This window comes from Thalassophryne amazonica, chromosome 1, assembly GCF_902500255.1.
Source record: "Thalassophryne amazonica chromosome 1, fThaAma1.1, whole genome shotgun sequence".
Classification (NCBI taxonomy): Eukaryota; Metazoa; Chordata; class Actinopteri; order Batrachoidiformes; family Batrachoididae; genus Thalassophryne; species Thalassophryne amazonica.
This window is the reverse complement of record NC_047103.1, coordinates 160,505,453-160,519,249: the sequence shown is the minus strand read 5'-3', so window position 1 is coordinate 160,519,249 and position 13,797 is coordinate 160,505,453. Positions and strand designations below refer to the sequence as shown.

The following is a 13,797-nucleotide window of genomic DNA, read 5'->3' as shown; positions in this document are numbered from 1 at the left end:
TGCATTAAAAAAAAGGAGGCTCAAGCTTTGTCTGGCAAGAAACCACTGGGTAAGCAATGTTATTTTTGCAGGTCTTTGGTCTTTGTTTACAAAGGGGAGATCAGGAGAGGATGCTGGAGCACAGACACAGGAAACTGGGACATTAGAGAGGAAGCAGGACTTAAGAGGATGCCTCTCCAAAATGAAGGCCGTCCTAAACAAAGCAACAGAGGAGTGATTGTTGGCAGACTCCCCACACAGGAAAGCAGCATGTTTCTCTCACCTTTCTTTGTCAGCCATGATTTGCACGGGGCTGTGATGGTTGCTTTTGGCCCCAGTTCCCAGTTGACCATATGTGTTTGCTCCCCAGGCATACAGCAGCCCCTCGTCTGTCAGAGCCAGGCAGTGCCCGTAGCCTGACACAATCTGGACGTACAGACAGAGAAGTCTGATGAAAGCAGAAAACACAACCACTTTTAACTGAATCACAGGTTTGCAGCTTGTGTGTCTTACCTGCTGAATACAAATGTCCTGCAGCTCAGTAACTCGACAAGGTGTCAGTTGGTTTCCATTGTTCCCAACACCAAGCTGTCCATTACCATTGTAGCCCCAGCCATAGACCTTGACATACAGACAACAAAACATGCTGCTTTATGATTACAAGCTCATTTTCAAGACTTCATGTCAAGGTGCAGGTTGTTATCTTACTTCTCCGTTGTCGACCAGAGCCACAGAGGACGACTGTCCACATGTAATGCTTGTGACAGTTTTGCCTTGCAGGCTGCAGGACACGTGCCTGGGACACGGCTGGTTGGCTGTGGAACCTGATCCAATCTGTCCACAGTTATTATAACCCCATGCAAAGACCTGGATGTTCAGGGAATTATCAGATGGTTTGATGGGAAAAATTCAGAAAATTTCTGAGTGTTGCAAATTCCACATACATACATACACAAATAAATAAAGGGAGGTGATGGTCTAGTGGTTAAGGAGTTGGGCTTGAGACTAGAAGATCCTCTGTTCAAATCCCAGCCTGACTGGAAAATCACTATTGCTCCCGGTGTGTAGTGAGCACCTTGTATGGCAGCACCTTCACAATGGGGTGAATTGCATTATTTGTAAAGTGCTTTGAGCGTCTGATGCAGATGGAAAAGTGCTATATAAATGCAGTCCATTTACCATTTAAATAAAAAAATATAATATATATATAATTATTAATATGTCATCAAGAATGTGAGAAAAATGTTTACAATATTATGCAATATTTTTATAATAATAACAAACAAAATCTATAATAAGCAATGGAACACCTTATAAAATTAGTTGTTTACTTTTTGGTCAATAAAGGAAAATTACAAAATATAACATTCTATAAAACATTGGCAACAGATCATAATTAAGAATTCCACCTACTGAATTATGATTTTTAATAACAACAAAACAAACAAACAAACAAACAAAAACAAAACAGTGACACAGTGAGTGGCCACCCTGATTGAAATAAATTCATCCCCTTAATACTCATAAGCTGTAACCTTATATTCATAATCCTTAATTTTCTCAAAGTTTGCTCATCTGTAAACCTAGAATTTAAAGACTTATCACTGTCTCGATAATACCTTAGTGCAGAATTAACTTTATCCTACTAAACAAGAGTCACACCAAACACAAAAACTACACACAACTGAGCAGACAGAAGAAAACACACACCAGAGACAACCAAACAAGTTGTTCAAGGAAAAGTCTCACAAGTGCTGAACAAATCATCAAGTTGTCATACGTAAACTCAACTGATAGACTTTTGCATGTGAATAATAATAATAATAATAAAATCAATAAATTCAATAAAAAGGCTCACACTGTGAAACGTGAACTTTTTCTGTTATCAGCCTTAATACCCCGGTTAAAAATAAGCAGCTTAGTTTTGGTGATACTAGGTAGGTGTAACATAAGTAGCGTAGTGCTAATAAACTTAAAAAAAACCCAAACAAACAGTATACATAAATAAATGTTTCATGGTAAACTGGTGTCGCAGATGGAACGGTCCCCCCTAAAAATCGGTCTGCCCTGCCTTCACTGCTCATGCGTCGCTAGCTGCGGTTCACAGATTATCACCTTGTTTCTGCTTCAAACTACACTCCAGTCATCATCTATCGCAGCGACAGATATCTGAAGCTTTTGTACAACAATCATTGCCACATAAATTCAGCATTATTTAATCATAAAAGACAGAGGAAGCGATCAGAGCATCAAGGAGCATTGCCTTGTTTCTACACCCAAAGTGATCAAAGGGAATAATGTGATTATTAACCATTAGATGACAAAATAAAACCTCTTAAATCATTCTAAAGCCAGTTTAGCAAAAATGACGCCATTTTAAGCAGAAACGAGGCAATAATCGGTGAGTCGCTACTTACACTTTGAAAAGATGGAGGCACAGTGAACGCAGCAGCTAGCAACTTGTCTAGCTGCTGCGCTCTGATTGCTTCCTCCGTCTTTTATTATGAAATAATGCTGAATTTATGTGGAAATGATTGTTTACAAAAGCTTCAAATATCTGTCGCTGAGACAGATGATGACTGGAGTGCAGTTTGAAGCAGAAACGAGGTGATAATCTGAACCCTGGCTGACAAACAGAAATGACAAATGCACAGTGAAGGGAGGGAGGACTGATGTTTAGGGGGGACTGCTTGGTCGGCGACACCAGGAAGAGAGAGAGATGGGAAAAAAAAATATCTATGCATCGTGAAAATTCATGGCTCAAAATATAAAAGATCCAGTGTCTTGATGTTTCAAATATACGAGGTCTGTTAGAAAAGTATCCGACCTTTTTATTTTTAGCAAAAACCTGATGGATTTGATCACGTGTGCTTGCATGAGCCAAACTTGAACCTTCGTGCACATGCGTGAATTTTTTCACGCCTGTCGATTGCGTCACTTGCTTGTAAGCAGCCTTTGTGTGAGGTCGGGTGTAGTCTCTCGTCGGATTTTCTTTGCAAGGAAAATGGCGGAATGACTGGAGCAGCACGACTACATTAAATTTTGCCAGAAACTGGGCGACATCACCGAAAGCCGTCTGAATAATCCGAATGGTTTCCACCTGGCCACAATTTCCAAAATTTGATGCAGTCGCGCTGCTCCAGTTGTTCCGCCATTTTCCTTGCAAAGAAAAAACGACGAGAGACTCCACCCAACCTCACACAAAGGCTGCTTACAAGCAAATGACGCAATCGACAGGCGTGAAAAAAATCACGCATGCGCACGAAGGTTCAAGGTTGGCTCATGCAAGCACACGTGATTCAAATCCATCAGGTTTTTGCAAAAAATAAAAAGGCTGGATACTTTTCTAACAGACCTCGTAAATATTAAACAAGTGCTTTTAAAACATATTTAAATAAGTGGCACTTTGAAATGCGACATTTGGAAATGAAGAATCACCTCTCCGTCCACCGTGAGGGCCACAGAGTGATGGGAGCCACAGGCCACCGCACTCACTTTCTTGTTCTGCAGGTTAGAGGTCACCAGAACGGGACACAGACCCTGGTTGGTAGTTCCAATCCCCAGCTGACTGTAGCCATTGTGACCCCAAGCAAAAAGTTGTCCATCTGTGCCAAACCAACAGCGATAACAGAACTGGTTAAGACTTTGGTGGATAACTTTTCTAATTCAATCCTGAGCCACACTTGTTTTTTTGTGAATGTTGCTCAAAATCGGGACCGAGTCCTTGAACAGCAGGTGAAATTATCCAAAGTTCTTCACATGTGAGCTTATCAAAAAATATAACTTCTTTTTTCCCCCCAGTTGAGAGGTAAGGTTTTTTTTGTGTGGTTGTAATTTAGAATAATTAAATTAAAAACAAATAATGATCATTGTTCTAATTTATTCAAGATGCTTCAGCATGCAAGTTTTAACCAGGCAAACTGGATGAGGGATGTTCTAAATGCTCTAGAACCCCCTGCAACATGACCCACATGTTCTGGTTGTATCCAAAATTGTTCAACCACTGGCATACCTTTGTTGATACAATCTCTAAGATTCTGAATGTGAAAATATGCCCCCCCATAGCCAATTTTGGCTGCCCCGCAGATATTACAGTATTGACAAGTCAACAGAACTGTCATGGCCTTTTCTGCTTTACTCACTTGCCTGAGAATTTTGCTTATGTATAAGAAGAGATATTTTATGACATAACATACCATCGGTGACCAACAGGACATGGGGCCCGCTGCCATAGCTCAGGCTAACAATCCTTTTACCCCTCAGGAAGTCCAGTTCCTTCGGCACAATGGTGCTCAGACTGTCTCCTGTACCAAGGCAGCTACTGCAGTTCAGCCCAAACACAAACACCTGAAAAATAAAGAAGAGATCAAATGAAATGTTCACAAGTGTGTCACACACTTGCACAACAAGTCTAAGAAAACAGCACAATGCACAAAGACTTCCCATGTAGTTTTGCAGAGTCACTGAGTTGTGTAAGATTATGGCTAACATGCTGGGACACGAATACTAGTCTTGAGTAATAAATGTGATAAACTAGGGGCCTGTTCTTTGTGCACCACTTAAAAGATCCAGGATCAACTGGTGATACAGGATGTGCTGATGTTGGTCACACAAATGTGGTTTACTCGATTCTTTGAAACAAAGTCTGGATTTGATTGTACAATGGTCCAACGTGACTGAGTGCACCTGTGGTCACTGACTGCAGTATCGATCCTTCAAACAATTACCAGCAACTCTGTGATTGGAGGGATGGCAGAAAATGCAAGAGCTTTGAAATTGTAAATTGTTCAACAGCCGCAACAACAAAAAAGGGGTTACAGAAAGTGGAAGACAAATTAAACCTGTCAGAAATAATCCTCCTACTGCTAAAGTTACTTCACACAATATAAAATTCAATGGCAAAAATAAAATTAAGGACAATTTAAAACTGAAAGAGACATTTTAGGAAAAATATCAGCGCAAGAGAAAAGTACAATCAAATGTTAAAAACAGAAAGCAATGAAAAGTGACAAATGTGTTCTTTTAAGATGTTCACAATCACAACCTTTATGCATCCACTGGATTAAAGACTTTATTTATTCCTTAATATTCAGAGCAAGTACCGGCACACTAAGTGCCCCAAACAGGTTATAGCAAAATCTAGAGGTATTCAAATTAAGAAATCAATAATAATTTTTTATTCCCTGCTCCTGAGTGACATGGTACTGCTCCAAATGGCGACTATGACTTTTTGGGTTTTAAGCAGAAGGCGTCAGAAAAGTTACCACCAATCCATCATACCAATCCATTGTTCATTAAATTGAAGATATTAAAATTTTATGATATGATTTCATTCAAGAGTGTTCAATTGATGTATAATGCGAAAAATAAACAATTACCTTTTAGAATTCAAGAATATTTTATGCAAAGAGAAGGAATGTATAATTTAAGGGGTTTGTATCATTTTAAAATTGCTGGTGCTAGGATGACCAGGAAATGCTTCTGTGTCTCCATTTGTGGTCCTAAAAAAATGGAATAATCTACCAGAGAAACTCAAGCAATGTCCAGATATCAACCGGTTCAAATATTTATACAAAGAAATAGTATTCTCCAGATATGTATTAGATGAAAGTGGTTGAGCTGAACTTTTTTTTTTACTGAAATATGTAGGTGGTAACTAGTTTGTATTGGGAGCTGTTTGGGAAATATTTGTTTTCTTTTAATTGTAATTATGAGTTGCTATTGTTCAGATTTTGTTTAGAAATGAACGTTTATGAACAGACACATATGCCAGTTTGATCTGACTTCATAGAGGGGTGCAGGCATTGATAAGCTTTGCTTCTGCCTACGTCTTTAGGCACCATGTACATTTGTTTATTTTTTTATTGTCTTTTTTTTCTTTGACTACTTTTGTTGTTGTATATGGGTGAAATTTTGTTGCATGGGTGTTTAATAAATTCAATTCAATTCAAAGACTTTAAAAGAACCTTTAATGTGCTGGTGTGTCTCACCTCATTGGTGTATGTGACATAGATGGCTTCATTCGCAGATGTTCCAAAGACGCAGGCCTGTCGGATGGTGGCAAGCTCCTGAGAGCTCAGCAGAGAGAACAGAGGCCACTTACTGAGGTCCACCATGGTGCCCAAAAAACTTAGCCTTCTCTCTCGGGGCAGAGGCGGAGCCAGGGCTGATGGGGAGAGGGGAGAGGATTAGGAGGGGAACGAAAAGGAGAAGGGATGATATGAGGAGGGGATGAGGGAGGAACTGGGGAGCAAGAAGCAGAACCATCCCTGCTGACATGGTGAGATATAGCGAAGACTGAAGGAGTAGACCGGATACAGAAAAACAAGTCAACTCTTTTTCTGTTTAACTCACTGTCTGTTCATTTTGTTTCACAGGAACACACAACTAGACCTGAGACAATTATATGATTAATAATTAGTGGATCAGAAATTTAATTTCAAACTCAATCATTTTGTAACTTATCAAGAAAAAAGTACCAAAGGTCCTTGAGTGACAATATTTACTAATTTTTGTTTTTTACTAAGTTAAATAAGTTTTAAAATATGCCACACTAAAACTGTACTCTGTTGAACTGAATATAGTCTTTCTTTGAAGGCCACAAAACCAAAGAGCAAAAATGTTTTTAGCACTTGAACCTGAAAAACCTGAGATAATCTAGTTTCAAATTGACCAGTGCCAAGGATGGCCTGGTTTAACCAAAATAAACATGACAGACGAGTTTAAAATAGAGATGACAATGTTAATGTCAAACAGTGATCAGTTCAGAAAATACAGTACTCAAAATATTAGAGCTTACAAATACATTACAAAAGTTACATTACAGATTTTCTGTAAAGGTCAATTATACAAGCTGCAGCTGCAGGTTATGACATCAGGCTACAAAGTAACTTCAAGACAACTTTTGAATGCTTCTAAAATAGTTTAAAAATACAGGAGTACTTGGACTGTATACACCTCTGCCAGACAGTCCACTGAGCTCAGGCACTGAGTTTGACTGAAATTACATTTTGCATTTTAAATAACCTATGATTTGACATGAACATAACCTGTGTTTATCCCTGAAGTTTGGCTGAAATTGCTCTTGTATATTAATCACCACAGAAGGTCAGACAGATGTGGCCTTTACTTTAGCCTTCTTTCATTTCTGCTTTGCAGTGGGGATATAATAACTACAGTGGGGTAAATAAGTATTTAGTTAGTCCCTGATTGTGCAAGTTCTCCTACTTAAGAAAGATGAGAGAGGTCTGTAATTTTCATCATAGGTACAATTCAATTATGAGAGACAAAATGAGAAAAAAAATCCAGAAAATCACATTGTAGGATTTTTAAAGAATTTAATTGTAAATTATGGTGGAAAATAAGTATTTGGTCAATAACAAAACAACTCAATACTTTGTAACATAATCTTTGTTGGCAATTACAGAGGTCAAACATTTCCTGTAAGTCTTCACCAGGTTTGCACACACTGTAGCTGGTATTTTGGCCCATTCCTCCATGCAGATCTCCTCTAGAGCAGTGATGTGGCAACATGGACTTTCAACTTCCTCCACAGATTTCTATGGGGTTGAGGTCTGGAGACTGGCTAGGCCACTCCAGGACCTTGAAATTCTTTTTACGGAGCCACTCCTTTGTATTTGGGATCACTGTCATGCTGGAAGACCCAGCCACGTTGCATCTTCAATGCTCTCACTGATGGAAGGAGGTTTTGGCTTAAAATCTCACGATACATGGCCATGTTCATTCTTCCCTTAACACAGATCAGTCGTCCTGTCCCCTTTGCAGAAAAACAGCCCCAAAGCATGATATTTCCACCCCCATGCTTCACAGTAGGTATGGTGTTCTTGGGATGCAACTCAGTATTTGTCTTCCTCCAAACATGACAAGTTGAGTTTTTACTAAAAAGTTCTGTTTTGGTTTCATCTGACCACATGATATTCTCCCAATCCTCTTCTGGATCATCCATATGCTCTCTGGAAAACTTCAAATGGGCCTGGACATGTACTGACTTAAGCAGGGGGACACACCTGGCACTGCAGGATTTCAGTCCCTCTGTGCGTAGCGTGTAGCCTTTGTTACTTTGGTCCCAGCTCTCTGCAGGTCATTCATCAGGTCCCTCCGTGTAGTTCTGGGATTTTTGTTCCCCGTTCTCATGGTCATTTTGACCCCACGGGATGAGATCTTGTGTGGAGCCCCAGATCGAGGGAGATTATTAATGGTCTTGTATGTCTTCCATTTTCTTACACTTGCTCTCACAGTTGATTTATTCACATCAACCTGCTTGACTATTGTAGATTCACTTGTCCTAGCCTGGTGCACACTGACAGTTTTCTTCCTGGTGTCCTTCGACAGTTCTTTGGTCTTGGACACGGTTGAATTTGGAGTCTGACTGTTTGAAGCTGTGGACAGGTGTCTTTTATACAGATAATGAGTTCAAACAGGTGGCATTAATACAGGTAACAGGTGGAGGACAGAAGAGCTTCTCAAAGACAAAGTTACAGGTCTGTGAGAGCCAGAAATTGTGATTGTTTGTGGGTGACCAAATACTTATTTTCCACCATAATTTACAAATAAATTCTTTAAAAATGCTACAATGTGATTTTCTGGATTTTTTTTTTCTCATTTTGTCTCTCATAATTAAAGTGTACCTATGATGAAAATTACAGACCTCTCTCATCGTTCTTTTCTAAGTAGGAGAGCTTGCACAATCAGGGACTGACTAAATACTTTTTTACTCCATTGTACCTAACTAAATAAAAAAGGATGGCCTGAAACAGTTGCTCTGTGTGTGACTTGCAGAGCAGGCAGGAGCTCAGATACAAATGTCCGTGAAATACATCAAAGGAGCTTAAAACTAGCCAGTTCAGTCCACCATTTGCTTCTAGCAGGGGGGTTCCTGCATAGAGTCATAGAACATTAGGAGTTTGAGGAAACAGAAATCTCCAAACATATTTAACTGTAAAAGAAGAAACAATTTGGCACAATATCAGTGAAGGTAGAAGCTATTCTGCTACAAGCAAAATTTAGGCCTGACTCATTAATGAGTCATCAATGAGTAATGACTCATTACGTGAGGCCATAAAACATGGCCATCGGGTATTGCAAAGGCTTTTCGTCCACCTGTCTGTGCCCAGCATAAGTCCAGTCCTATTAATGACAGACTCTTCAAATTCACAGGGAACATTCTTGGGACACAGACAATTTCAATTTATTTTCATTTATATAGCACCAAATCACAACAGAGTTGCCTCAAAGCGCTTCACACAGGTAAGGTCTAACCTTACCAACCCCCAGAGCAACAGTGGTAAGGAAAAACTTCCTCTGAGGAAGAAACTTCAAGCAGACCAGACTCAAAGGGGTGACCCTCTACTTGGGCCATGCTACAAACATAAATTACAGAACAATTCACAGACGAATATATAAGAAATGCTACTGGCGCACAGGACAGGCGCGTCGCCAACACGAATACAACTCCCATCTCTGGATGGAGCTGCACCTTAAACAGAGAAAAAACTGAATCAGGCACCAGAAAGACAAAAATACTGTATAATTTGCCAGCATTAAACAACAAGAAAGACAGAGAAATACTAAGGTGATCACCAGCCACTAGCCCTAAACTTCACTAAAAGACCCAGAATTTAGGTAAAGTTGAGGCCGCAGCCCACTCCAATTACTAATAAATGAATTAAAAGAGTAAAAAGCGTAAAACAATACTATACCAGTATGCTAGCCATATGAAAGGGAAAATAAGTGTGTCTTAAGTCTGGACTTGAAAATCTCCACAGAATCAGACAGTTTTATTGATGCAGGGAGATCATTCCACAGAACAGGGGCACGATAAGAGAAAGCTCTGTGACCCGCAGACTTCTTATTCACCTTAGAAACACAAAGTAGTCCTGCACCCTGAGAACGTAAAGCCCGGGCCGGTATGTAAGGTTTAATTAGGTCAGCTAGGTAGGGAGATGCCAGTCCATGAATAATTTTATAGGTTAGTAGCAGAACCTTAAAATCTGACCTCACTTGTCAAATCTTGGACAAGTTCAAAGATTGCTAACCTTGGTGTATTTTAAGAGGTTAAAAAGTCGCATTCAAACGGATCTGCTTAGCTTTTGTTTGACGCGGGTGACAAACAATCAGAGTAGAGTTGCACCGTGACGTCATTCGCCGGTCTCTTCAAAACCACTTTGTTTTGTGTGCTTATATACATGTTTCTCATATATTATGCAAAAAGCTGGCGACAAATAACACTTAAAACTGAAAATGCTGTTTTTGTGACCTAATAACAGCTCTGAATTTATTTACAAGACATTTCACAGAGATTAGCACGGTGACGTCACTTCCTGGTGTAGCTACTTGCACCTTAGTTTCTGGTATATTATGTAAAAGCTCACGAGAAATAAAAACTTTGAAAACTGAAAATGCTGTTTTTGTAACCTGAAAACTCCTCTGGAGTCATTTACAAGACATTTTCGGACATGAGCTTGCACGCTAGCTTTTGCTAACTCAAAGCTAACTTCCTATGTAGTTAAATTTGTCTCATTAATAACTGCAAATCCACAGAGAACGATCTACAAATATTCCTTGATTTGTACAACGTGAACAAATGATGATTTCATTTGAACATGTACAAACTGTACATAAGACAACAGGATCTTAATAATTAATTAAACAACTGCAAATTATAAAGAATACAATGCTCATAAGGCTGAGAATATTTTAGCATTGCATTATATTTTTAGACTTCTGTGATCTTCATAGCTGCATGTCTGCTTTCCCGCCCATACTGAACTGGTCTATACATTGTAGAACGGGACTGCTCAGGCACTACTTCTTCACCCCCTCCCTTCAAACAAGTGGGTTGTGGAGCAGCAGCTTCTTTGAATTTAAGGCAAAGACAACAGAACAGATTTTTTTTTAATCAATTTAACTCAGTGTTTGTGAAGTATTTTTGGTGACAAATGAATTTCTTTAAGAATGTCCATTAGGCAGGGTCTTTACCATCAAGCCCCAAGTTGTTCCCAGTGTGCAATTGAGTGCGTTGCATGGTAGCACACTGGTACAAGTGTGTGTGTGTGTGTGTGTGTGTGTGTGTGTGTGTGTGAGTGAGTGAGTGAGAGATCATTGTGAAATGTTGTGGAAGTGGCTATTCCTACGTAGCCTTATTAATAACATTCGTACGTAGCACAGCATTGTTAAAGGGGTTGTGTTTATGATTAGTGGTTGTGTTTAACATAGTTCAGGAAACTACATATCAATAGCAAATACATGTACAAGTGTGTAGCCTACATGAACATGGCTATGTTTGGATAGTTCCTGCCAAAGTTTTGAGTGGCTACAGCATAGGTATCCAACTGATTCCAGAAAGAGCCAAGAGGGTGCGGGTTTTCTTTGTAACCACCATCTCCACCAGGTGATATCTCGGATTAACATCACTTTGAGCAGATGGGACAAGTTCATCAATGAAATCACCTGAGGTCTCATGTACAAAGACTTGCATGGATTTCCTACTGAAACATGGCCAAACATGGCATACAACCAAAACCCAGAAACTGGCATAAGCACAAAAATATCCAGATGTCTTAAAGTGTGTGTGTAAGCAGATCCATGCACGTTCTGTTTCTACATCCTGGCCAGACGCCTGTTTAAATATGCAAGTCCATGTAAACAGGCCCTGGAGCTGGGATTCCCCATACCGCCAAATCAGACAACATGAACACAGAAAAGAATTTGTATCGAGTATGTGCTATGATGACTGGAAATTACGTGGAGACATGCAGGGATAGTTGATTTGGTACCCTGTTAAATAGAATATTCATTAAACTGGAAAAAATGTTTGTAGGAGCATGTGTGTGAGGCCATAACCGCTGTCGGCTCAGAACAGCGCAGACACACTGAAGTAAAAACGTGAGGTGCACTGCTGAGAGACACACCAGAACACACAGACATTAGGTTGCTCAGCAGAGTTAAATTTCTGGAAAGGTTTTCTGAATTGCTGCCCAAAATTAAAGAATTTCTGAAACATTCAAACCATGCTATACATAGCTTTTGGATTTGAAAGCAAGTTTTAAAGCAAGCTACATCTGTCAAGCAAGTTGCAACAGTGTGACCTGCAGACCTTTCCACACATGGACTCAGAATCTAAGCACCAGGACAAAGACTGTGGAGCCCAAGAGTAGACATTATGATGAACAAGTGCAGAGCATCTTGTCAGAATTTGACAGGTGCTTTACTGATTTTGCTTCCAGTAAGCCTGTTGTTAGTTTTCTGTTTTCCATTTTGGGAAAAATATAGATGTGGACTGTATAATGTCCAAAGTGGCATCACTTTACATCATGGATAGCTGTGCTATTGAGAATGAGATCCACACACTGAAAAATGACACTGAGCTCAAATCCAGAGCAACACATGGTATGAATGTCCGATTCTGGAATCAAATGCAGAGAGTGCCTGAGTGCCTGCTTACAGCTGCACTCAGCTACTACTGTCAGGACTATGAGAGACTAGCTTCCTCCTCTCAGTGCCAGAAAACCCACTAAGGTAGGGAACAACTTTTCCAACTTGAGGCCAGTCCTAGGCCTACTTGTGCTTACTGTTTTCACAATGCATTTACTTCAATAATGCATTATTACTCTTAAGATTTGATCTTTGTGCTACAAAAATGTGTTATTATATTGGTGCACAATAATATGGTATTCCATATGGCTTGGTGTTCTCGATACATTGTCAACTTTAAAAGGAAAAACGCAATAGAAATGCTGTCAATTATATCACTAAATACCAGTTTTTAACACAACTGGTAGCCTATATCAGCAAGCAGCAAAATACATAATATATCCACTTTTTATATCTACGTTTTAGATAATCTATCTTTGGCTGTCAAAAACAAACAAAAAAACTAAACAAAAAAAAAACACAACAACAACAACAACACACAACTCCTTGACAGATAAGTTAGTAATGTGGAAACTGTCCGGAAAGATGTCTATGTATCCGACAAAAGGTGATTTTCATGCCAATTACAAACGAAGATCCATAAGAAAAATTGACAGATTTATCAGTTTTGAAAACAATACAGCACTTCTGTTCTTGCAGGAAACGGTTGAACTTCAGTTCAGATAGGTTTTTAATGCAATAAAATAAGATAATGTGTACAAAATCTTAATGTTACATAAACAGAAGCACGACATTTTAGCCAGAAATGGAAATAAGAATGTTAACACTTTATCTTAGCCGCTTTGCGAAGCAGTTAGCTAGCGTCAGAAGCTTAGTTTAACGCTTCCTACCTAAAGCATCGCTCCATGACACCAAGAAAACTAAGAAACAGACATGATGTGACAACAAGACTAAATTAGAATATCACTGCGAAACAAACGGGTTCATAAATAAAGCGGTGTTCTAAAATTACCAAACTAGAAATGTTTACCGGTGTTGTTGTCAACAAATCCTCTTCTGCGCCGCCTTTTCTCATTTCCAGTAGAGTAGACGGTGTACAGGCGCATTGCTGCCATCTACAGCTTACTTAAGAAACAACAGGTATGGGATTTAAATGTAGTTAAAAATGTAATAAAAATACATAACAGGTTTAAATTTTGTCAAACAATACTTGAAAATGCCAAACAACATGCCATCACATTTTCCTTCAAAGTAATGTAGAAATGTGTAAAAGTTCAAAATATGGGATTGTTTTTTGTTCAAACATGAGAAAATGTCAATATAAAAACCTGAAATACGAGGTCTGTCCAAAAAGTATCAGACCTTTTTATTTTTTTCAAAAACCATATGGATTTGAATCATGTGTGCTTGCATGAGCCAACCTTG

General features: G+C 39.2%; 1 protein-coding gene across 2 annotated transcripts in view; it reads right to left on the bottom strand.

The window, feature by feature from the left end:
- Window positions 1–13,438, bottom strand: part of LOC117516807 (RCC1 and BTB domain-containing protein 1-like) — a 32,306-nt gene extending 18,868 nt beyond the window's left edge. Inside the window, exons 1-7 of one of the 2 annotated variants that reach the window (XM_034177667.1) lie at window positions 13,403–13,438; window positions 5,970–6,145; window positions 4,176–4,326; window positions 3,418–3,584; window positions 688–846; window positions 493–600; window positions 263–405 (exon numbers count right to left, since the gene is read on the bottom strand). In XM_034177667.1, the coding sequence (XP_034033558.1) occupies window positions 263–405; window positions 493–600; window positions 688–846; window positions 3,418–3,584; window positions 4,176–4,326; window positions 5,970–6,095 (854 nt within the window). In that variant the 5' untranslated portion in view covers window positions 6,096–6,145; window positions 13,403–13,438. Of the gene's footprint in view, window positions 1–262; window positions 406–492; window positions 601–687; window positions 847–3,417; window positions 3,585–4,175; window positions 4,327–5,969; window positions 6,146–13,262; window positions 13,355–13,402 lie in introns of those variants that run through there. The other variant, XM_034177676.1, reaches the window with a different exon arrangement.
- Window positions 13,439–13,797: the final 359 nt, after the last annotated feature.